This window comes from Synchiropus splendidus, chromosome 3 (assembly GCF_027744825.2).
Source record: "Synchiropus splendidus isolate RoL2022-P1 chromosome 3, RoL_Sspl_1.0, whole genome shotgun sequence".
Lineage (NCBI taxonomy): Eukaryota > Metazoa > Chordata > Actinopteri > Syngnathiformes > Callionymidae > Synchiropus > Synchiropus splendidus.
In genome coordinates this window covers 3654053-3677913 of record NC_071336.1, presented here as the reverse complement: position 1 = coordinate 3677913, position 23861 = coordinate 3654053, and the positions used below count along the sequence as shown (strand labels likewise).

The following is a 23861-nucleotide window of genomic DNA, read 5'->3' as shown; positions in this document are numbered from 1 at the left end:
GTTTGTATTGTGTTGGATTTGTGGAACGCCCTTCGTCCAGTCTTAATTGTATCTGTACTTTGACTACTTTGATGCTGACCACTGATGCTGATCGTTGATAATGAGCCTTGACAACTAGATGCTGATGCTGATCTGGAATAAACTAAGTCTGCATCCTCTGTGACCTCTGTGGTTCTCTCGGGTTTCCTCCTGCTCTCTGGATTTGTCGAACTCACTGGCCGGACAACACTGTCACACTTAGTGGCATGAGCCGACCGATCACCAGGGGACGCTGTGGCTACTTAAGTGGCAATTTGGCCCCCCAGCTCTCTCCTCTCTCTGGTCACCCGTCAGGTGCCAGTTAAACGTACTCGATAGTTGCGGTAACTGTCGACTTGTATGGATGGTAAACTCTTGTCCTCCCTCATCATTTTGACTCGCATTTTTAGTGAGCTCTTGGCTAGTTTTAAACATATATTGACTGGCAGCTGTACTGCTCTCTGGGCAAGTTCATTGTCATGGGCCAAAGTCTGGTATGGTATCTGGTATTGACCACTACCTCTTTGGTTTCTAGATGTATCCCATTGGAGCCGTTACAGTGCATCACCAGACAGGAGGAACCACTGCTGTTTTGTTGTAGCTTTATTGTTGCTTTTCATTTTGCGCAGTTTGGTATTGATTTGTTTTGCTCTGTTTTGTCCAGATTTGTTTTTGTATAGTAATTTCTTTCCCTGTTTAGTTTAGTCCATTTTGGTTTATTTTGTTTGTGTGATTTTCTTCATGCACGTTTTTGTATTGCGTTACATTTGTACGACTGGGTTCTTACTTCACACGGGTTTTGTTTCTTGTGATTTGTTCATTTTGGGTTTTGTTAGATGTTCTTCTGTTATTAGTTCATTATTAATTTGGTCAGTCAGTTTGTTTATTCATTTTCTTGTGTGACCTGGTCTTTGAGTTTGCAGAGAGACAAATTGTGTTTGCGTCTTTTAGCTGCTGGGGCTCGGTGTTGGAGCTGACTTGGCGGTCGTTGTGTGCGGTGATTTTGGGAACGTAGGACACTTTCAGTTTTGTGCAGTTTGATTTGCTGTTGTTTGTTAGGACCCAGTGCCTCTGACGCTGTCCTCCGCCTTGATAAGTTGTAGCTTCACTCTAGTCTCCTTCCTTTTATTCGGGATTTTGGAACCGCTGTGTTTTTTTAGGAAGTATTTGTATTAATAAAAGATATACTGTAAATATTTATATGCAACTGAACCCTATCTCAAGTCTCTGCAGTAAGCGTGCCTGCGTGTCCTTAGTTTATCATGCTTTGGGTGAAACTCTCAAAGTGGCGTTGTACTCCTTTCCCAATTTTGCTGCATTCTGTTAGTCCTAACTCACTTTCACCACATTCCAATGCTCTTATTGATATTTTTCTGACCCACTGTAGACATTCTTCCCCATCTCTGAAGCAACTATAATGACAATGCTGCTGCTGATGGCTAGGCATTATCACTGTAGGTTACATCTGTACTGTGTGCCATTTCGTAGTTTTTTTCTTTTCCCTCAATTCTGCCACACAGGAAAGCATCAGCTCCAGTGTGCGCTGCCTGTGGACTCATGTCATATTTATGCGTTGTAACAGCAGCATCACTCAAATCTTCATCAGGGGATGGATATTCCTCCTCGAAATCTGAGCTCATCAAATTTGCTCACTTGCTCTCTGTCTACTATGTAACTACAGCCTCCCCTGTCTCATCGCCTGTGGGCGTTGTTGTACAGGGGTTGGACAAAATAATGGAAAAACCTTTAAGCTTTTTTAGCTTTAAGGTGTTTCCATTATTTTGTCCATCCCCTATATGTACTCCAAAACTGTAATATAAACATGCCGTTACTCAGATTGAAGTTACAGTTATCTGCTAACTGCTTATGCAAAGTGATAACAACATAAGCCCTCATATTGTACAGCAGACTTTGTTTAAATTCCACAAAGCTGCCTGCCGCAATTTTGCAGTTAGTTCTGTCTTGTGGTGAACCCAGACGAAATAAATAAATGACACTTGATTGAATGAGTGTTGTTCACATTATTATGAAAATGTAAACATAAATGTGGAGTGAAATGTGCCCACCACCATTTCAGATCAGATGTATTTTAAGGTTCTTGGCCAGATCTCTACACAGAAACACTTGCTATCTGGGTGTGTTATTGAACCAAACTGCGTAAATGGCAAGCTTCAAATGTTCCCATCCCATTTTCGGCTTTAAGGTCCTTTTTCTGAACTTTGATAGAAAATGTAGGTGCTATTCTGTCAAGAAGCTACGAAAACATCTGAATAAATCATCCAAAATTATTGTATGAAAGGATGTTTTTTCTTCCATAAACAATTTAAAAACGGCTAATTAGTGGCCCTAGGGGCCCTGCTCCTTTTACGTTTTTCTGTATTGGGCCTCAGTTTGGTCACCCCAGATGTACGAAATTGGAGTAGCAAATTACTTTTACCTCATCCAGCTGGTCTGAATCTGGGTCCTTTTATGTAAATTGGGCAGCAGAAAAAATGTGGATAAAACAGTAAAAAGTGAAATAATGCAAACCAGGATTGCAAAAAAAAAAAAATTTGTCAAAGGTATATTCATTTGGTATTACTCAACTTATTGTCACCAGATTATCTGAATCTCTTATACCAAATTTTCAACGTTTTTATTATGATGATTATCATTATGATTTTACCAGCAATAAGAGCATTTTGCACTTACCTGACAACGAGAATCGAGGTTGATATTAAGGTTGCAAATGGAATTGCCTGTTGGTGACCGATTCCTTGGTTCTTTGGTGAAGCATAAACGTCCACAAGGCTCTTGAATATTGTCTCGCACCTATAGCAGTAACAATAGAAATATTTATGAATTTGTGAGTTGCATTTTTTGTTTAATCATGTAATCATGGGTGCAATTAGACTCACTTTGACAAATAGTGCAAGTCTGTTTTCTTTAAAGGCAAAGAAGTTGAAAAGGTGATGTTGCCCACTTTTGGTTAGAGGCACCAGATTGCCAAAACAGTCTGCATAGATTGGCTCTCCCTCTAGAACCTGGTGGGAACAGGTAAAATTATATATAATCTCTTATGCACACATTGTACACTCCACATGGAACTAGTCATTATTTGACACCTTCGGAGTGTGATTGTGTCGAGTATTTCCCTATCAAAAAATCTTCATACAACTTTCAGAGGCACTCACATCATTTTCACATTGGCTTGTTTAAGTACATTTTTCTCAAGTCACTCAAGTTGCTTGTGCTACCACACCGATGCAGTTCACCTTGACAAAAGGTGACTTGACTACATTGGTTTGGCTTTTATGTATTATTTTTATCAGACATATTATATAATTCAGAAAGACATGCAGTTGTAGGTCTGCATTCATAATAACACAAACAAAACATGGCTTATCTGAGCATACATATATATATATATATATATATATATATATATATATATATATATATATATATATATATATATATATATGCTTGTGCTACAGTGAGTTTATATACTGTACACTTGTAAAGAACATAATGTCATGGCTCAAAATCAGGGCACTGAAATTGAAATATTTAAGAATCAAGATTAAACGCTAAAACATTTTATTTGTAGTAATGAATGTCTGGTTTGGCTTCCACCAGGAGACGAGTTCGCAGCGGGACGAATGGGAACCACAGGAGCACCAATCAAGACATTCGGTAAGTCAACCAAGGGACTTAATGACAACAATATTTCAGTTAAGTACCATGCAAACCTGCCTGTTTCTGATCCATGTTTTTGACCCAAATATATAATAAAATATCAATTAAGAGAAGAGTAGAAACAATGTGAGTATGGAAAACTCAAGAAACAATGTAGGTTAGACAACTGTTTTAGTGAAAAGACCACCACAATTGCCGATAGCTATTGGATGTGTAAACAAAAACATCTAGCTCAATACGTTGAGAGGGACTATGTGCGGTAGTTCAGCTCAGGATGCCAGTGACTGTTGTGTACGGAGAAATGAAATAAAAAGCACTCAAACTTGACAGTGATTTGAAAATATTGAATTGACAGTAAAAATGGCAGTTAATAATTAAATAATTAAAAGTCTAGACTAGAACCAATAATAATATAGACCCAAATTCACATTACATATAGTGACACGGAAAAATGTAGGAAAAACTAGGTAAATGAGACACATATTTTATAAGATAAGAATAATAGCAACAATTGTATTAACTGTGATTTTTCTTTTGGCATGTTGTATCATACCACTGATGAGAAAACTGTCCCTGAGAATGGTTGCCAAGAAATGAACATCATGAATGGTCTCCGACGTGCAACAATGACTGTTGAACAACAAGCTCAAATGGCAACAGAGCAACCGCACCTCAATCCTACTCCAGACCTTTATCTCTCATTAGAAACATGTGCAACAGTTCTGTTTCCTAACGCCAATGGAATGTTGAACCGTGGTCTACCCATGCTGGACTTGGTCAGTAACAATAATAGTCACTTTTGCACAAACAGAACGACCGAAGCAGGAGCATGGTTCGCATTGCCGGCAGTAAATCAGACCTGTTCCCAGTGCATGTTGGTCTCCACCAGGGCTGCCCTTTGTCACCGGTTCTGTTCATCACTTTTATGGACAGAATTTCTAGGCGTAGCCAGGGGTCGGAGGGGATCCGGTTCGGGAACCACAGAATTTCATCTCTGCTATTTGCGGACGATGTTGTTCTGCTGGCCTCATCGGACCGGGACCTTCAGCATGCGCTGGGGCGGTTTGCAGCCGAGTGTGAAGCGGCCGGGATGAGGATCAGCACCTCCAAGTCTGAGGCCATGGTTCTCGACCGGAACACGGTGGTTTGCTCTCTCCAGGTTGGTGGAGAGTTCTTGCCTCAAGTGGCGGAGTTTAAGTATCTCGGGGTCTTGTTCTCGAGTGAGGGAAAAAGGGAGCGTGAGATTGATAGACGGGTTGGTGCAGCGGCAGCAGTGATGCGGTCGCTGTATCGGACCGTCGTGGTGAAGAGGGAGCTGAGTCACAAGACGAAGCTCTTGATTTAACGATCAATCTACGTTCCCACCCTCACCTATGGTCACAAGCTTTGGGTAATGACCGAAAGGATGAGATCGCGGATACAAGCGGCTGAGATGAGTTTCCTCCGCAGGGTGGCTGGGCGCACCCTTAGAGAAAGGGTGAGGAGTTCGGTCATCCGGGAGGAGCTCGGGGTGGAGCCGCTGCTCCTCCACATTGAGAGGAACCAGTTGAGGTGGCTCGGGCATCTGATCTGGATGCCCCCTGGACGCCTCCCTGGGGAGGTGTTCCGGGCATGTCCTACCGGGAGGAGACCCCGGGGAAGACCCAGGACTCGCTGGAGAGATTATGTCTCCGGTCTGGCCTGGGAACGCCTCGGGATCCCCCGGGAGGAGCTGGAGGAGGTTTGTGCGGACTGGGAAGTTTGGGCTTCCTTGCTCCGAATGCTGCCTCCGCGACCCGACCCCGGATAAGCGGTAGAAGAAGGTGAAGGTGAAGGTGAAGAACGTTCAGCCACGTTCCCAAATACGCCACATCTGGTGTCCTGTGTAAGTAAACAGTGACATCTATCATCTGTAATGTTAGGTCATGATGGCCCAGCCTAGTGTACCGAATCAACACTTCCAGGCATCGGACTGCTTACAATTCTAATATGGTCATGTGTTTGTGAGTGAAACATTGCGTATTGGACGGTGTAATAGGAACACCCTCAGTCCAGTCTCTATTTAATGTGTCTGTACTTTGGGTTCTTTGATGCTCACCACTGAAAACTAGATGCTGATGCTGACCTGGAATAAACTGCATCCCAGTGCTGCTGTGGTTCTTCATGTCTCTATACTCCCTGAGAAGCCGCTGGCCGGAAAACATTCCAACAGAACAATGACCTTAAACACACATCAAATGTGGTAATTGAATGGCTAAATCAGGCTAGAATTAAGGTTTTATGATGGCCTTCCCAAAGACCTGACTTAAACCCTGTAGAGAACATGTGGACAATGCTGAAAAAACAAGACCATGTCAGAAAGCCAACAAATTTAATTGAACTGCTCCAATTCTGTCAAGAAGAGTGGTCAAAGATTAAACCAGAAACTTGTGGATGGCTACCATAAGTGCCTAATTGAAGTGAAAATGGCCAAGGGACATGGAACCGAATATTAGAATTGCATTATTTTTTGTGATAAAGATCTGTTTCAATCACTGTATCAGAAAAAACAGAGTTGTAGAAATAACTGGAAACTCAAGAGAGCCATGACATTATGTTCTTTACAAGTGTATGTCAAATTTTGACCACAACTGTTTATATGTTCATAGAGATAAACATCTCAAGGTACATCAAGACAAACACATGTGGATGAAACTTAAAAGTGAAATGTTACTGCACCTCAACCTCTCGGCTGCGGGCTACCTCTGCGAAGTTCTCCTGATGCTCTAGTGTTTTATCAATCTTGTCATCTGTCACGCAGAAGCATCGCAGCCTGGCTTCAATGGAGTCATGGATCTTTGCAAATACAACAAACCTGGCCATATATGGAACACAGATAACCTTCCTGTAGACTTGGGTGGCGTAGGTGACTGACTCCAGGACCTGCCGACAATCTATGAGCCAGAATCTAAAAATTGTAAAGAGAGGAATTTATTTGCATATCTGCATGTTGGCATGTTAAATACATAAATAGATTATTTACTCCCATTACCTGGCTGAAACATTAGTGGTGAAAGAAATGCAGTCATTGACAAATGTCAAAGGTGTGGTGCCTGTTATATCCTCCCACTGAGCCGGGGTGGTGCCACCTAAATACATACAAAAAAGTTGAGTAGCATGTCCTTTAAGATATCATGCAATTTGAGGGACCTCAGACCTGTAATGCTGCATAGCAGTCGTAAAGTTGGCCTTTCCCCAACATAATCTTTGCATCCTTGATCAGAGCTGCTCTTTGGCACAGGAATGGTCATGGAGATGGGTTTATGGAACTTCCTTCTCCGGGGCTCCAGAGTAACGATGGGGCTGAGGATAGCCTTGTTTCCTAAGACCTTCTGGACTAAGTCTTTATTTGCTGGCTGTGCCTGAAAATGTCATCATTAACTGTGGTGAAGCACAATGACTTAACAGATGAGGATAACAGTCTTGAATAATGTGATGACACTCAAAAGATACTGTATCAGCCACATTTCTTCCTCTTACCAGGTAAATCATTCGCTCTTCCTAACTGTAAATATATTTTTATGAACTCATTTAAAATACCATTTTATACAACAACATAGTTATGAATTTTAACTACACACCTTCCGATGCCATGTGGAATGTGGCGGAGGGGAGGCAACAACAAAAACGATTATCTTACTGAATAAAGGTTGTCTTTCTGACAATAAAAATGTATGTGTTCAAAATGTTCACTTAATCAAATTCCAATTCTGGAGGCATCAAAAATATATAGCCATATTTCCCTCCCAAGTAGTTTCCTGCAAACATAATCCAATATTCCACCTTTTCTTTGTGTCAACTTATGCTGTACATTTTCCTGCCATGGTTCACTATCCCTATTCTCAAATGAACTACTCTACCTTTCATTTTCTGCCTGTCTTTTTCCACCTATTTTGTCATCTTGAGTTTGCATTGATTTCCTGCAGACTTAAAACCTAACCAGGCAGGTGATGATATTGAGTTTATCCAATTTTTTCATTTTTCTTGTTTTTTTGGCATTGATATATTCCTCACTTGCAGCGCTGCAATTGACAGTGAATGCAAACACTATCTGTTGTTGACTGTAAACATGGTGACCAATGGATTGCGAAATCACTTAATGAGGTGATGCAACATTGTTTGCCAGATTGAATGTTATTCCGCTGAATATTAAGAGAGCGGGTTAAGCCAGTCCTTTTTTTTGTCACATGCGTCCTGTCATCCTTGAATGAGTCACAATTTATGTGAGACAGCAACAATTTTACTGTGTTGCCATGTTTCTGTCTTGTAGTGCTTTTATTTTGTCAGTCAATTGTTGTATGTTCTTGTTCCTGTTCCTGTGTTCTCCTGTCGCCCCTCCTACAGCTAATACCACGCAGCTAGGACCAATCCTCCAAACTGTACTTCAGCATATAAGCTTCCTTGTTCCAGTCTGCCATGCCAGATGGTCACCATCTGTTCCAGGGTTTTCCCCCGTCCCTGCCATCCTTAATTCTTGTCACAGTTTTCAACGCCCTCAATTTGAGTTATTATTCATGTTTTATTTGTATTCTGTGTGTATTTAATTGTGTTAACTGATACCCTCAAGTCTTTTGTTGTGTACCAGTAGCAGTTAGTATTTGGATTTACCAAATCTGTCTGCTTACCAAATGTGTCCTACCAGCGACACACTAAAACCACAATCAACTCATCAGCAGACAACTATACACCTCTGAAGATATCTTTATTAATTTTCTGAGGGAAAATGTGCATCCAGTTTTAACCTTTACAGAATAGGTCCTACCACTGCGGGTTCTGCAAATGAGTTGATTCTGGTTTTAGTGGGATAGCAAATGAAAGCAATGACCAATGGAATGTTGTTGACCAATGACCAACACATACTTCACAAATTACCCTATAACAAACACTGTATTTTGCGCATATAAATGTTACACGTGGTAAAAACGTCATCAAATCCTCAAAACATTTCAATTTTCTCTGGCTCATTAAAACACACAATGACACTTGTAGCATCATTATATCAGGCACTGTGAAGAAGAGACACTTGGTAACATCACTTGACCCATTGTGTTTAAAAGTTATTAATGTAAAATAAAGATCTTGGTTTTCATGGGAATTTAAAAACCCTATTTACTAGATTTAAGTACCTGCAATCCCACTTTAATCCGCTTGGTGAGGGCACCAGCTGGGAAGACTGCTTGCACCTTGGGTACAACTGAGCTGCTCAGTACACCCCCTTCGGGACCAATGAAACTGCAGTCTTGTTTGACACGGGAAACAACAGCAAAGTACTGTGGAAAATCCCTGGTGACAATAATGCATATACGCTTTCTCTGCAAAGAGTCAGGCTTGTCCAGTTCTAGGGATGACAGGACACAAAATAAGTATAGTTTAGGGCAATTAAGAAGAAGGTGCAGCAATTTCTCATTGACAAAGACATACCCAGATTCATTCCTTTCAGCATCAAATGAAGTTCTTCATGAGTGTGTTCGCTGTGATGCTCCTTCCAGCTCTCTCCTGTGTCACTCCTCAGGATGACGAGCTCTCGTTCTTTTCCCCGCAATGAAGCAAAGTGGGGGATTTCCACAACTACAGGACTGTGGGGATGCACACGTCCATGTGTGAAGGAAGATTGAAGAATGATTACAGAAGATGTCGCTACACAACGTCATGGTCTAATATGCATCATTCATTCACAGCCTAAAGGAGGAGTGGTGCCACTCTCTGGCTGCTCTGTGACACTTCAGTGGATGAGATTGACCACCAATGAGTGCCTTGTGATGTATACTGTAGCACTACGTGTTTTTCACTGATACTGGAACTGCAAAAATAGATTTTTTTCCCTTGCCGGATGGATGGATGGTTGGACGATTTTTGTTCATAAATCATGAAAGTGTATAATATATATCCATGCATGGATGGGTGGCTGAATGGACCTTGTGGTTGATCATTAGGTTGTGAAGTACATTCACAGGTTTGTCACATGTTTGTAGGGTCAGCTATTGATAAAGTGCTTTCTCTAGCCATCCAAAAGAAAGGGATTAACTTAACCAGGACTCTAAACCAAACTTAGATGTGGGGAACTTTGCCAATTCTTTCTTGCAGGAAAATTAAGCAGAAGAGCAAAATTCACAAAATTTTGAGATTCGCCGACACCTACCTTGGGCTTGAGGAACATCCAGACGCGCATTAGGGATGCACCAAATATTCTGTGGCCGAATAGTTCTAAAAAAGCAACTTTCAGGTAGTCGGCAAAACCAAAAAGTGCCGTATGACACCATCACTCAATGAAAAAATATGCAGGCAGACCTAAACGATGATTACAATTCAAATTGATGTAATAGAGGTAATAGAATGTGTTTTTCAAATACAAAAATGTGGTGAAACGAGCTCAGCACTTGAGCGGTGACAGCACAGACTCCTCAGCTCACTGCCGGGTCAGCTGATGACACACGCCTTACACATTCCTTCTTTATTTGATCGTTAAATTGTTGTCAAACTGAGGCTTAACCTTGTAGGTTCTGGCAAAAGGGCCCTACAAGGAGGTGTTTTCGCTCACTGGGATAGTTACGCTTAAACACATGCACACACACAAATAGACAGACACAAGTTTTTTCGCACCATCTTTGTGGGGACCGCTCATTGCCATATTGCTTTCCCCTACCTCTCATCCTTAACCAAACCATCCAAAGCAGATGGCTAAACTCACCAGGACTTAATTAGACTTAAACTTTATTAGAATGACCTTGTTGTTTTGAAGTCTTCATCTTCAAATTGAGGCTTAATCTTGTGGGGTCCAGCAAAAGGGCAACACAAAGGCATAAGGACCCAACAAGGAGGTGTTTTCTCCAAAATTGGTGCTCACTACGGTATGTATGCTGAAACACACACACTATCTTTGTTAGGATCTCTCATTGCCATTATGTTTCCCAGAGCCGCTCACCCAAAACCTAATCATCTAAAACACATGGCTAACTTTAACTAGGACTCTGCACTAAACTCTAATCCAACTATAATAACCTAATTATTCTGACTCAAAACCCCATGCGGATAGGCCGGAATGTCCTCACAAAGCAAATAGTTCTCCCAAGATCAGTGTCTTGACAAGGATTGGTCCATACAAGAACATTAATACATGTACACAAACACACAAACGCACACACACAACAACAGGGCACTCATGCAATAGTCTATTCTGCATCAAGAAGTTCTCCATCCTACCCAAGGAATTTAGTCCCAGGTGGACCAAGCTGGAGAATCCGGCTAACCAAACTCTCCCCCTCATTAAGGGGTGGGGGTGTGCTTGGCAGATGAAGTTTGCTATGTGATAAAAATCCAAATGCGGCAGTAAGAGAAAAAGAGAACGATGAGTTTTCATCCATGGCAAATCAATCCATTTCAAACAGATTTTTTCGACATTCAGGGAGAGTTTATTTGTAGCTTAGCATTTTTTAATATTCTCCTTTTCAGAACTCTCTACTGTCGATTGTGGCGTGATTGTTTTGTGTTTGCACTTGCTCAGCTCTTGGTCACTGAGTTGGCTTGTCATGGCAGATTTTATTTACTCTACAATTGTTGATAAATAATAGTAATATAATACATCTATTTCTGAAAACCAAGAACAAATCTGACAGCTTAGTGTGAATGCTATGAAAATGAAAAAAGTCAATGTTAACTGATATAAACATATATATATGAAATTAACATTAATAAATCAACATAGAATTAAACAGAAAAGTAGTGAGGCAATAAAAGTAAATAAAAGAGCAACATGTATTAAACAGAAATTCAAAATCAGAACTAAACAGTGAAAAAGAAAATTTGATTAATTGAGTTAGTTATGAAATTATTAACATATAATTGTTGCTTGATTCTAACAGCTATAACAGTCTGGTGCAAATGTTTGAAGTTAAAAGTACTTGACATGCAACAAATGTTTATGTAGTGATAAAAAAGACATTTCATTTGAATCAAGGGATATTATTATTTTTCTCACCCTAAAAACTTGGGCCCAGAGGTCCCCACTTCAACGAGTCGGCTTGACAGACTGTCCCCCTTTAACATGGGGGGCATGGTGGCCAGACGGTGTCTCTTCACCAGTCGGCAAGTTACCCGAGTGGGGGCACTGCATTTTTTGGGTGGTATGATGATGCGTAAGCCATTTTGACGGCAGCCACACATGGCTCCACCTCGGGCATCAACCATGAAGCTCACAAGAAAGCTGGAAATTAGAAGGCATGAGCTTTAATTACAGCAAGAGGTTCATGGCTGATGAAGCGTGACTTCATCGCAATCACATATACAAACAAATGAATCCTGTAGACTACAGAGCCCCTTCCATACTGAACGTAACCAAGACGTAAATGGCCAGCATGGTAGTGTGTAGAGGACATATACTAAGCACCTTGCTCGCACTTAGACTGGAAGTTGGTAAGGATGTACTGGACAGCCACCCCATAATCTTTAAGTAGAAAAAAATCCAGAGAGAAACATCATTTCAACAAAGTGCAGCTGCCTCCAGAAATTAAGTTTGTGCGAGCAGCCCGGGCACCGAATGGGAATGCAGATAACCTTTGTGGTGTTACTACAATGTCATACATAAATACATAAGTAACCACCGCTTATTTTGGAAAATTTATTTCCCGCGAAAAGTCGACTCATAGTTCGCCAAATATGTTATGGTATTTTGTCTTCAGTATGTATGTTACAGCACTCCAATCATTTGAAGGAAACCAAACACCCTGTCCAAACTCAATTTTCTTTCTGTTGAATTTGTTGCGGTTATTTTGGACTTCAATGTGAGACTGATTTCATCACTCTTTTTTTATATTAATTGCAAAGCATATTGTAGTTTAACAAAATATGGAAGTTTGATTTTGTCAGCAGTGTTATATTTTGTCTCAAGCACCTACATATTGCCAAGCACCACAGGTAGAGCCTCAGAGGCTCCAAAACAATGTTTCCATCGTACTGTGTTACTCTACAACATAACAGAGCATTCCCGTTTCTTTTCCTAGGCATGTGTATTCTGTTTATGTAGTGTGCTCCAGTTCAGTCAGACTGAGTCACTGCCCGTAACAACGAACAGCAGAGCTATGTGTGGGCAGCTAGAATTAACGGACAGTAGGGATGGGCGATATGGACAAAACAATTATCACAAAAAATGTTGTGATTTCATTGATAACGATAATTATCACAATAAATACATTTTCATTCTGTGTTGGACACACTACAGTCACTCTTGAAACTGTTTTATGATGAAACTTATTAGTGGAATTTGTCTCCAAAAATCATTATTGTTTATGTTTAAATATAATAGTTAACTAAGTATAGAAATGACAAATTCAATGCTTCACGTCTCTCGTAGAACCCGGTCGTGTCTGACAGACTGCTGTGGTCAGTTTTATTTAGGGGTTAAATTGAGCAGTCTGTTTGCTGTAACTCATGTCTCTTAACAGTTTACTTTAACTATAGACCAGCCTGGACACATATCCTAGATGCTTTTGAAGAAATATTAGAAATAATGTGAATATCATTTAGTCATATTCTATTCTCAAAATCATGATGCAAACTGTCAGTCCTTTGTCTTGTGTGATGAAAAAACATTTCACAATTCATTCTCCCAAACTGTTTTTTTTTATCGCCTTACTGAAGATTTTACTAATGCTTTGACTGTCTCAGAGGTGCCATTATGTGTTGATATGAACCAAGGCAGACACACGCATCAGGAAACCTATTAGGACCACTCAATCTTATAAAATAAACACAGACTCAGAGTCAACCAGTGTCATTATCAAAGGTTCCCTGTATGATCGTGAACCAAAGTCCACCACACTCTCCACAACTGTCACACGCAGGTGTCGGCTGTCAAACTCCGCGGAGCTGGAGAGCATGGTGCGCCGTCACGGTCTCCTCATGCTCATGTATGCAGGTCCAATGCAACGAGTGAGACATGTGTTTATCGAATTTATCATGCAATGCAGATCTGTCATCGTGGAGAAAGTTTTTGGCGGTATATCGTGAACATATGTTAAGTAGCTCATACTCAAATTGTTGAGATCAAAATCCCATTATATGCTGTACGAATGGCAGACAAGTCACTTCAGTCTTTCAATTGAGTAGCATGCTTTGAAATTGGTAGGGTACAATACAACATGAACAATGCCAACTAACTATCTGTTAGGGATAACATTTATGAAAAAAAATGATAATAATAATAAATCAATAAATACAGCTAGAAATATTTTGAATATTATGTAATTTAATTATGTAGCCACATGCCAGGAATAACGTAATGGGTCCACTCTCTGAGACCATATGACATTGTTATGAAAGAAGTTACCTGCAGGACAAAGTTAGCTGCAGTCCAGACTTACCCAGTACTCACTGGACTCAAGGATAAAACCACATTGTCTGGGTTCTCAGTGCCACAGCCCACATCGTATGAGTTCCTTTCCTCCTAGAACCACAGATATGAATTGTTTAAATCACATTATCTATCTATCTATCTATCTATCTATCTATCTATCTATCTATCTATCTATCTATCTCTCTCTCTCTCTCTCTCTCTCTCTCTCTCTATATATATATATATATATATATATATATATAAAGAACAATATTCTAAGACAGTCATATATATATATATATATATATATATATATATATATATATGACTGTCTTAGAATATTGTTCTTTATTTTCTGTAATGCAATTAAAAAAACAAAAATGTCATGCATTCTAGATTCATTACAAATCAACTGAAATATTGCAAGCCTTTTATTATTTTAATATTGCTGATTATGGCTTACAGCTTAAGAGAACTCAAAAATCATATCTCAAAATATTAGAGTATTTCCTCAGACCAAGTAAACGAATAATAATTTACAACAGCAAAACAAAATCAATCATTTGAAAATGTCCATTAATGCACACAGCACTTGGTTAGGAATCCTTTTGCAAGGATTACTGCATCAATGCGGCGTGGCATGCAGGCCATCAGCCTGTGGCATTGCTGAGGTGTTATGGATGCCCAGGATGCTGAGTGCATTAATGGACATTTTCAAATGATTGATTTTGTTTTGCTTGGTCTGAGGAAATATTTTGAGATAGGATTTTTGAGTTCTCTTAAGCTGTAAGTTTTTGAAATGAATCCTGAATGTATGGCATTTTTGTCTTTTTAATTGCATTACAGAAAATAAAGAACTTCATCACAATATTCTAATTTTCTGAGGCAGTCCTATATGTATGAGCAGTTCAATTGTTCCCATCTCAACACACTTCTAGCCGAGTTCCAGCGGCTGGAGTGATCCCCCTCTTCTTGAGGGAGTGTCTTTTTAATTTAAACCCCTCCTACTCGTTGCGCTATGAGGTGTGAACTGAGGGTGGCGCTTTCTCCTCATGCACAAAGCCCAGAGTGACTCGTGAAAGCTGGTCTCACACAAACTCTTGTGTTTTGAGACAACTCCAGAGTGTGATTAGGGTTTCACGCATCATCTCTCCACTCAGTAAAGAGTCCCATGTCTCAGGAATAGGTTACTTGAGGAGCCTGTCAGTGGCAAGCTTGGGTTCAGGAGACGACTTCTTTCGCTGCTCAGGGGCGTTCCTTGCTGACTATGTCATCACGGGGGGTTAAATTACGGCTGCAAGGGTCAACGAAAGGAGTGGTCATGAACCAGTCATGGACCTCTCACGGAGGCACCATGGAACGCTGGGAACTTTTGAGCTGCTTCATCTGCTTCTGCTGCTTCATCATATATATATATATATATATATATATATATATATATATATATATATATATATATATATATATATATATATATATATATATATATATATATATATATGTAGAGAGAGAGAGAGAGAGAGAGATAGAGAGAGAGAGAGATATCTTTCCCTTACATGGTGAGATGTGATCATGTCATCCAAGACGCCATCTCTCTTTGTGGACGGTCTGCAAGGTCCTTGGTGACTAAAAAAACAGAAGAAATCAGATGTCACACAGTGTTTGTTTTTAAAATAAATACATCAATAAATGTAAGGCTACCATGGGTGGATTTTATTTTTTTGGAATCTTTGATTAAAAAGTCTATGATGAAGCACGTGTGTTTATCACAGAATATTCAGCGAGGCAGATCAGTGTCAGTATTACTGCTATCAGTTCAAGCATAGACAGATCTGACAATCTGCAATTTAATGAAGAAGACAAGTTTTTTTGCTCATGTGTCTGTCTCCATTGTCACCTCCACGATCAAAGCACACGCTTTGATTGGTGTCTATATTCTCTATACATCAGTCATGATGTAATAAATTTAGACTGGAAAAACAGCTGCGCCTTCGTCTTTATTATTCTATGTTCATGTTCTTTTGCTACTGAAGCAATTTGTGTGCTAATCGGTCGGCTTCAGCCTCTTGCTCAAGCCTGGTGCTCACGGGCTGAATGACAGAGTTCGATTCCTAATGTTGAATGATCCATAGATGTTTCCTTTGCAATTATAGGCCTGAAAATGTTGTGTTCATCTGTTTTGCCATGATCCTTCCTCATAAACAATATATATATATATATATATATATATATATATATATATATATATATATATATATATATATATATATATATATATATATATATATATATATATATATATATATATATATATTCATGGTTTGTAAAATTAGAATGTCCCTTTTCTACCTGTTGTGTCATAAAAGATTGTGGCATAGCACTTAATGTCTTCCTGTATTCTCACCTCTCAGTGTACACGCCCAGCGGGTTGAAATGAAGGTAGTTCATGCCATATTGCCCTGGCAGTGAATCATCTCCAAGCTCCTGCAGGTCTTCTGCTCTAAGATAATCCCTTCCATCTCCTGTTATTGTGTCATCACCTGGAGAAGTGCACATTATAAAAAGTTACTGATATATGAAAAGAAATAAGAGAAATTCTGAATTAAACAACTATTCATATTTCATGGATGTCTGATGGACTGCAGCTCACAAAAATTGTTGAAATCAAACTACAGTGGTATTCCACAAGTTTGATTCTGGCATTGCAACACTGCATCCACAGTCCACACTCCATTGTCCGTCACCCACCGAAAGACTGTTGCTCTGTCATAGAAAGAGCTGAGTGGAACCTAATTTGGTTTATAACATATGTCGACATGTCCACTTTGCAAAACAATAATACAGCAATTCTACATTTCAATTGAAAGACAGATTGAATGACAACGGGACAAGAGGCAGTGACAGAAGAGTGACCGCTACAGTGAAAGCAATGTACTGGACAGAAGAGAGACCTGTCATGATGTACGGTTTAGTGACAGGACACAGGTTATCTGGATTACCAGGTGAAAGTTGAATGGGAAAAAATTAGGCTCATGAATGCAGTAAGCAATGACATACAGGAGGTAGTACTGCTTTTATTTTGTCTGTACATTTCCTGTGTTTCTCCTCTCGCCTCGATGTCCAACTGAGCTTGATCTGCTCATGGTATACACCTGGCACTGATCCTGCTCTTATACTCTGCTGTTCCAGTGATCTGGAACCGTTCTCTCCCATTGTTATCCTTGTTTTCTCAGCCATGTGTGTGTGCTTCCACCATGATCTTATTTAGTTTGTACTCTTGTCTCCCTTTTTCTTCCTCCTCCCAGATTTATTCCAATGTCTCATTTGTGTTTGCGCCTGGTTTGGTGATGGTCTCTTTGTTCTTCCACCTGTCTGTTCATTTGCGTTATTGCATGAATCGAAATATTGTTATCTAATTCTCGCGGTCAAGTATCTGCTGCTAGTCACCACTCACACTTGGTACTGTGCACACAATTCCTGACAGGTATTGTAATAGAAGGTCAAACAAGATAAAGATGAAGAAGGCAGGCCTGCAATAGTGGTCATAGTCCTCACCTTCTTCATCGGATACATCAAGTACTTCTGTCATTGTTTCGGGAACGTTCAGTTTGTGTTTCTCTGTCACTGTCTGCAGGTAATGACATTTTATAATGGTTAGAATTTCACATGACTTTTCAATATGTGTATTTTGCACCGTGGTGGTAGTGATGGTCTCCTCGGTGATGACCCTTAGTGTGTCCACTACAGAGATATATCCCAGCCTTCTTGCTATGCCCAAAGCAGTGTTACCATTCTGAAAAAAAAACAGACATTTCTGTGTTACACTGTGGGGAATCTATAACAAACGTAAATTCCATGACACATTTCTCATGTTTCTCTCTGTCTCAAGTTAGATTTTTGTGGTGTCAACATTTTTGGACATTTTACTGGGTTGTCCTCTTGAGTTTCTGTCTTTGACAAAGTGATTCAAAATAACCTGTACAGCCAATAATGAAACATTGGATGTATTAAGGCAGAAAAAAACGATGCGCACTCATGCTACACCCACACATCGCACATCTTCCTATCCACACACTTTCTGTGCTGGTTTAAAAAAAAGTGCTCCATAAAAACATAAATTTCTGCTGTCCATACGAATCCAGAAAAACTAAAATAAGAACAAAGCAGTTGAGCTTTGATTTGTGTCAACACTGAACTACAAGTCGTCTGTGACGTGAGAAGGTGGCCAGGGACACGTTTTGAGTGTTTTTTTAGCAGCCTATCGGCTTGTTATTTATTAGTTGTTGTTTGAGAAAATGAAGGTGACTCAAAATATTAAACTTGAGTTTGTGACTGGCTTCTATGTAAGTGTGTGCATGTCCCCAGCATGTCTGCTGTTCATTACAATGACAGTAGCTGAAGAATTTCTGTTAATATTAACAATAACCTGAACAATTGTTGAACAGTGTATGGTACTCTGGTCCTCTGGTATGAGCGTGAGGTAGCGACTTTTGGGGGAAAAGTCAAAGCAGATGGGGCTGTGACATTCAAAAGTATTCAAATCCAATGTCCACAAAGAGAAGCGTTCCCATACCCGATTTCTGGGGCATATCCAACGGGGCAAAATTATAGCATAGCATAATTCAAAAATAGCACATCGCCATAATTTTGGGAATAATTAATTGTGTTTTTACTTACCGCTGTCACAGCATCGGGTTTGGCACCATATTGTAAAAGGACATTGATGATATGTGTGTTTCCCTGTTGCGCAGCCTGATGAAGAGCGGTGTAACCGTTCTGTCATGCAAAAAAAGATAACGTTTGAACACATTGAACTTTTGACAGGAGCAGCTAAAAAAAGTAGACTACACACAAGTGGGACTCAAAAAGACTGACATGACCAAGGTACTGCACTCAGTAATTTTTCTCTAACGTAATCATTCCAGCAGATTGTTAACTTAACAGATTGACTTTTTAATCAATTTCCACCATCAAAGGAAAGACAGCCACCCTCCCTCTCTAATTTTAACCTTTAATCTCTCCAGACATAAAAAGGGAAATGATGAACCAGAAATGTAACCTCAACTGTCATATACCCTAGGAACACAAATGACATGAACTATGACTGATGATTAGCTTTGGTGATTCAGGATGCAAAAAACTGTCAATCTCGTTTATACTTCCCAAGCCATTGTAAATAAAAGCAACAATGGCACCTTGGTCTTGGCTAAAACATCCGCTCCCTTCTGAAGTAAGAAGTTGACCATCTTGACATTTCCATAGTGACTGGCAACAATCAAAGGAGAGTATTGCAGCTGAAAAAGAAAGTAGTGCCTTAATTTTAATGTTGAAGCAGGCTTGGTCCAGACATGAATAGAGAAGAAAAAAAAGACAAGTTCATTCAAGTCACACGTCAATTGACTATGACTTGTTGACAAACGGGCATCAGAGAAGGAGTTAAAAAAAAGGATGGCTAAAATCAAAAGAGTACCTTTGTTGGCTCATTGATATTTGCACCATATGAAACTAAAATCTTTGCAACGGCAACTTTCTCCTCTTGGGCAGCCAGATGAAGGGCGGTGAGGCCACTCTGTAGGAACACAGGAATTGTGTTAATCAATAGTTCAGTCACGTTGCATGTCGACTTGCGTCGATACATAACCTTTGTGGGGATATTGACTTGAGCACCATTGCTTAACAGAAGAGAAGCCATGTGATCATGACCTTGCTCGGAGGCTAGGTGGAGTGGAGTGACTCCCTGCTTGGTCTGGATGTTGGTCTCCGCTCCATACTTCACGAGAACTGTGGCTATTTCCATTTGGTTCTTTTTGGCAGCAATGTGGAGTGGTGTGTAGCCATTCTAGGAGATTAGATGTGAATTTTCTCATTAGTTTACCAAATAAAATGTGAGATCCCTGGGTATGGGAGTGCTGAACTCAAAACAATCTGTATATGGCTCAACAAACAATGGATGCGCTGTTTTCCAATATTGCTTGAAGCATTGTAATTAACTCAATTTTGCAACCTGTCCAAAGTTTTATTTCATTGAATTTAATTTAACAAGAGTGAGCAGTATAAAACCATCAGTTATATTGTGGTGCAGATTTAGTTTTTAAAACAGCATTCTCCCAGGGTTTTTATTGTGCCAGTGTCTTCATACATACGGGTATACATACTGTATGTTTTACCTTTGCCATTGCGTGAGGGGATGCTCCCTTGTCCAAAAGCAGTAGTGCCACCCTTTGGTTATCATAATGTGCAGCAACATGGAGTGGAGTAAGGCCACTCTGAAATAAAAAAAATCAACACATGTTGGTCATGGGTTTTATATACCAAAAAGTGTTTGTTTGCTAAGCAACAAAGGAAAAATAAGGTTTCTGCAAAATGTACACTTCAAAGTGTGTTGAACAGACACAGTATGCTCCATGTCAACTTTCACCAGGCACCTGTTTTCCCCAAAGAAAACCACTGTATAAGCATCAAGCATCTACTCCTCCACCTGGACATAAAACTCTTTCCAAACAGATTATATATTGAATACATCAAGCTCACCCAAAAATGAGCAGGTAGTGCCCATTATAATTCCCCATGGGGAGGCACAGCCTGCGTTCTGTGGTATATATAGAACTTATGTCTCTATTGGCACATTTAGTATTATACCAACTAGGGGTGTCCTGATACCAGCAACTGTAGTCATACTGACCCTGGCATCGTTTGCTGAACTTGTACTGATGAAATACAAGAAATACTGTACCTATGTATGGCATGGTGGCACGTTATTTTGGCAAAGTTCTACTTTTTACGGTCCTCACGATACTGAGGACCGTTCAGAAAGGAAAACTGGCTGTGAAAAGGTGACATGAATCCTGGTAAAAAAAAAATACAAATAAAATAAAATACCTTATGCAGAGAGCAACTGGAACATAATGACATGAAGTGCAGCATGGCACCGTGTGAAACCCAGCAAGTCAAGCACGCTATTGTGGAGGTTCACTTCATACTGTTGACTTAACAAGATCTACCCCTGTGTCTGCCCAGATTAGATTGCAGCCGCATCATCTTTGATTGGTAATTTTAAACATGTTTAATCCAATAAAAGATCCAGGCTAAATTTGAAATGTTCAAAGTGAAATCTGTGATGCAGTGATGTCATGTTAGTAGAGAGACCGTAGTTGTTTTGGCTTTATTAATTACATCAGTACTCAGTTTTGGGAATTATTCAAATGTTAGTACTCGCAACCAAAAATTATTTGAAACAGCACGGTGACCAAGACTACGCAGCAGTCTAACAAGACAAGCTCTTCTCAGAAAAAGCATTGCCATGGTCAATCAAAGATGCCAAGTAGACCTGCTAAATATGAGCAAGTTATGTGATGACAGTGTCAAATAACAAAATTTGCTAGTTCCCTATGTTATAACACAATATTGAATAGCCGTCAACTGTTGCTGCAGCTCTTCCAGTGCCTTCTCTCTGTCTCTGCCAAGCATTTTTTTTTTGCCGATTACATTTTTGGGGAGTTTACAGTCTTGTGCTCTTTTTTGTTACAACAGTGTAAATGTGAGTGTTCCTGAGAGTGTTTGTATGCTGGAAAGTTCCAGCCCTTTATAATTGCATGTTAAAGAATGTAAACAGTAATATAAGTTGGCAGTGTGGTTAAGCAACACCGACTACCATTGTGCTTTTGATGACTTAATTTTTGTTGCTCACCTTCCCAGCAGAATCTGACGCAGCACAGCACTGCAGCAAAAGTTCTGCAACATCCAGGCTACCATATTTTGCTGCAATATGAAGTGGAGTGAAACCTTTCTGTGGGCCACAGAATATTTCTGTCAGCAATATATATAATGGCCATCATAACATGAACACACACACACACACACACACACACACACACACACACACACACACACACACACACACACACACACATATATATATATATATATACTACATGAGATCACTGCTTCAGTCCACCCACCTTGGTTGCAAGAGAGTGGGATGCTCCAGCCTCCAGTAGAACTAAGGCTGTTCCAACTTGACCCTCTCTAGCTGTGATGTGGAGCGCTGTGTAGCCGTTGGCCGTGGCAGCATCAGGGTTGGCCATATGTTGCAGTAACAGCTGAACAATATCAGCTTTTCCTAGACGGGACGCGATGTGAAGTGGAGTTTGGTTCTCCTAGATACAAAACCAGGAGTTAGTGGTGGAAATAAGCAATGGTGAATGTTGTTGCATTAAAAAAGAAAACTATTTCACCCGAGCTGTGGCATCCACCTGCGCGCCATTCCTCAAAAGACATCGGACTACCTCCACCTGACCAGCCCTTGCTGCCATATGCACAGATGTTTCACCACGCTGAACACACAGCAGAAGGACATCATTTGGAGATAATTAATCACTTTAATCCTAAGTGTATAATATGTAGGTTGCAGTCCCCACTTACAATGTTGCTGGCGTCAGGTGAGGCTCCATGTTGCAGCAGCAGCAGAACGATGTTCAAATGACCCATGAAGGCTGCTACATGAATGGGAGTTAACCCAGACTGAACAATGACAGTTGAAAAACAATTTCAAATCAAAGGTAATCTTTGAGCACAAAAGAAATTATTGCATGTTCTTTTTACTTGGTGCAGAAAACAATTGTGTGAGGTGAAGAAATGGACACCTGGCGTCAGCCCTCTTACCTCTGTAATCGCTTGAATTGATGCTCCGTATTTCACCAGCAACTCCATCACCTTCACACGGTTCTTCTTACAGGCAATATGAAGAGGCGTAAACCCATTCTGGTGATTGAAACACATTTTAAAAATGCACATCAAACAATTAAAATTCCTGGCCTTTCCCAGTAATTAAATAGGATTCATGATTCAGATTTTAACAACTGAGTTGACCACACACCAGAGCCCTGGCATTTGGATTGGCCATCTTGTCCAGCAGAAGCTTGGTGACTCTGTAGTGGCCACAGTGGGCAGATACATGCAACGCTGTCAGATAATCCAGGGTGACATCATCAACAGGTGCCTTTTTCAGAATGTGTTTGACACATTCAACGTGGTCCCCCTGTGCTGCCATGTGAAGAGCCGAAAGGCCATTCTAGAAAAAGAACAATGCACCGTATCAGTTATATTTTATTTGGCCTCAAGCGATTTGATGTCAAGAAGCATATGCATGACTTTGCAGACTTCATGGAGCAACATTTTAACCTTCGATAATTGTTATCTTCAGCAGTGAAGAAGTAGAAGGAACATATAATTGCCATTTCTAAAAACTGTGGTTCAAAGGCGCTGTTGATTGATAAGACGCCACTGCTGCTGGATTCTCTCTATTAGCAGTCACATTTGCTAGCTTTTGCTGCAAGCACATGGGGAACTGAGAGACATGAGAAGCTGCATAGCAGGTTCTGTGGCAAACCACTCATGCTCAATAACTGGGAATTGAACTTTGATATCAGAATGTGAGAATCTGGTTCTGGAAATTTTTTTCAATGAATAATGTTGCACTACGCACCATGCAAAGTCATTCAATGTCTTTTCAATTTAAAATGCGGATGGTAACTTGTCCTTGACAATTAATAGAAAGAGATTAGATTGGGTATTAGAGGAGCAATTTCTGAGCTTCAGTATAGACAAGCAGCTCACATGTAAACAGCATATAACAAATATCAAAATTAAAATATCAAAACAGCTGTATGTAATGTACAAATGCAAATACAACTTGAATGAAAGAACGTCCAGGACACTGTACTGTACGATACCAAAGTAACACAAGGCCACTCCTCTGCTACCGAAGAATGCAATTAGAATAATGTGCAGATAGATTACAGTGTACACACCAATTAAATGT

General features: G+C 40.1%; 2 protein-coding genes across 15 annotated transcripts in view; one reads left to right on the top strand and one right to left on the bottom strand.

Moving 5' to 3' along the window:
• Nucleotides 1-23861, top strand: part of sepsecs (Sep (O-phosphoserine) tRNA:Sec (selenocysteine) tRNA synthase) — a 219394-nt gene that overhangs the window by 120089 nt on the left and 75444 nt on the right. The gene's annotated exons all lie outside the window — the stretch shown is intronic.
• The window catches only part of LOC128756153 (ankyrin-2-like), a 75826-nt gene that overhangs the window by 12271 nt on the left and 39694 nt on the right, over nucleotides 1-23861 (bottom strand). For 8 of the 14 annotated variants that reach the window (XM_053860413.1, XM_053860416.1, XM_053860422.1 and 5 more), the window contains 25 exons: nucleotides 22917-23111; nucleotides 22703-22801; nucleotides 22463-22561; nucleotides 22276-22374; nucleotides 22000-22197; nucleotides 21729-21827; nucleotides 20209-20307; nucleotides 19512-19880; nucleotides 19237-19335; nucleotides 18719-18817; nucleotides 17736-17834; nucleotides 17597-17669; nucleotides 16446-16581; nucleotides 15598-15667; nucleotides 14070-14152; nucleotides 11690-11914; nucleotides 10915-11013; nucleotides 9136-9290; nucleotides 8841-9052; nucleotides 6872-7076; nucleotides 6707-6803; nucleotides 6394-6622; nucleotides 2916-3041; nucleotides 2710-2829; nucleotides 2456-2482 (listed from right to left, as the gene is read on the bottom strand). In XM_053860413.1, the coding sequence (XP_053716388.1) occupies nucleotides 2456-2482; nucleotides 2710-2829; nucleotides 2916-3041; nucleotides 6394-6622; nucleotides 6707-6803; nucleotides 6872-7076; nucleotides 8841-9052; nucleotides 9136-9290; nucleotides 10915-11013; nucleotides 11690-11914; nucleotides 14070-14152; nucleotides 15598-15667; nucleotides 16446-16581; nucleotides 17597-17669; nucleotides 17736-17834; nucleotides 18719-18817; nucleotides 19237-19335; nucleotides 19512-19880; nucleotides 20209-20307; nucleotides 21729-21827; nucleotides 22000-22197; nucleotides 22276-22374; nucleotides 22463-22561; nucleotides 22703-22801; nucleotides 22917-23111 (3411 nt within the window). The remainder of the gene's footprint in view (nucleotides 1-2455; nucleotides 2483-2709; nucleotides 2830-2915; nucleotides 3042-6393; nucleotides 6623-6706; nucleotides 6804-6871; nucleotides 7077-8840; nucleotides 9053-9135; nucleotides 9291-10914; nucleotides 11014-11689; nucleotides 11915-14069; nucleotides 14153-15597; nucleotides 15668-16445; nucleotides 16582-17596; nucleotides 17670-17735; nucleotides 17835-18718; nucleotides 18818-19236; nucleotides 19336-19511; nucleotides 19881-20208; nucleotides 20308-21728; nucleotides 21828-21999; nucleotides 22198-22275; nucleotides 22375-22462; nucleotides 22562-22702; nucleotides 22802-22916; nucleotides 23112-23861) is intronic. The other 6 variants (XM_053860414.1, XM_053860418.1, XM_053860419.1 and 3 more) reach the window with 2 other exon arrangements.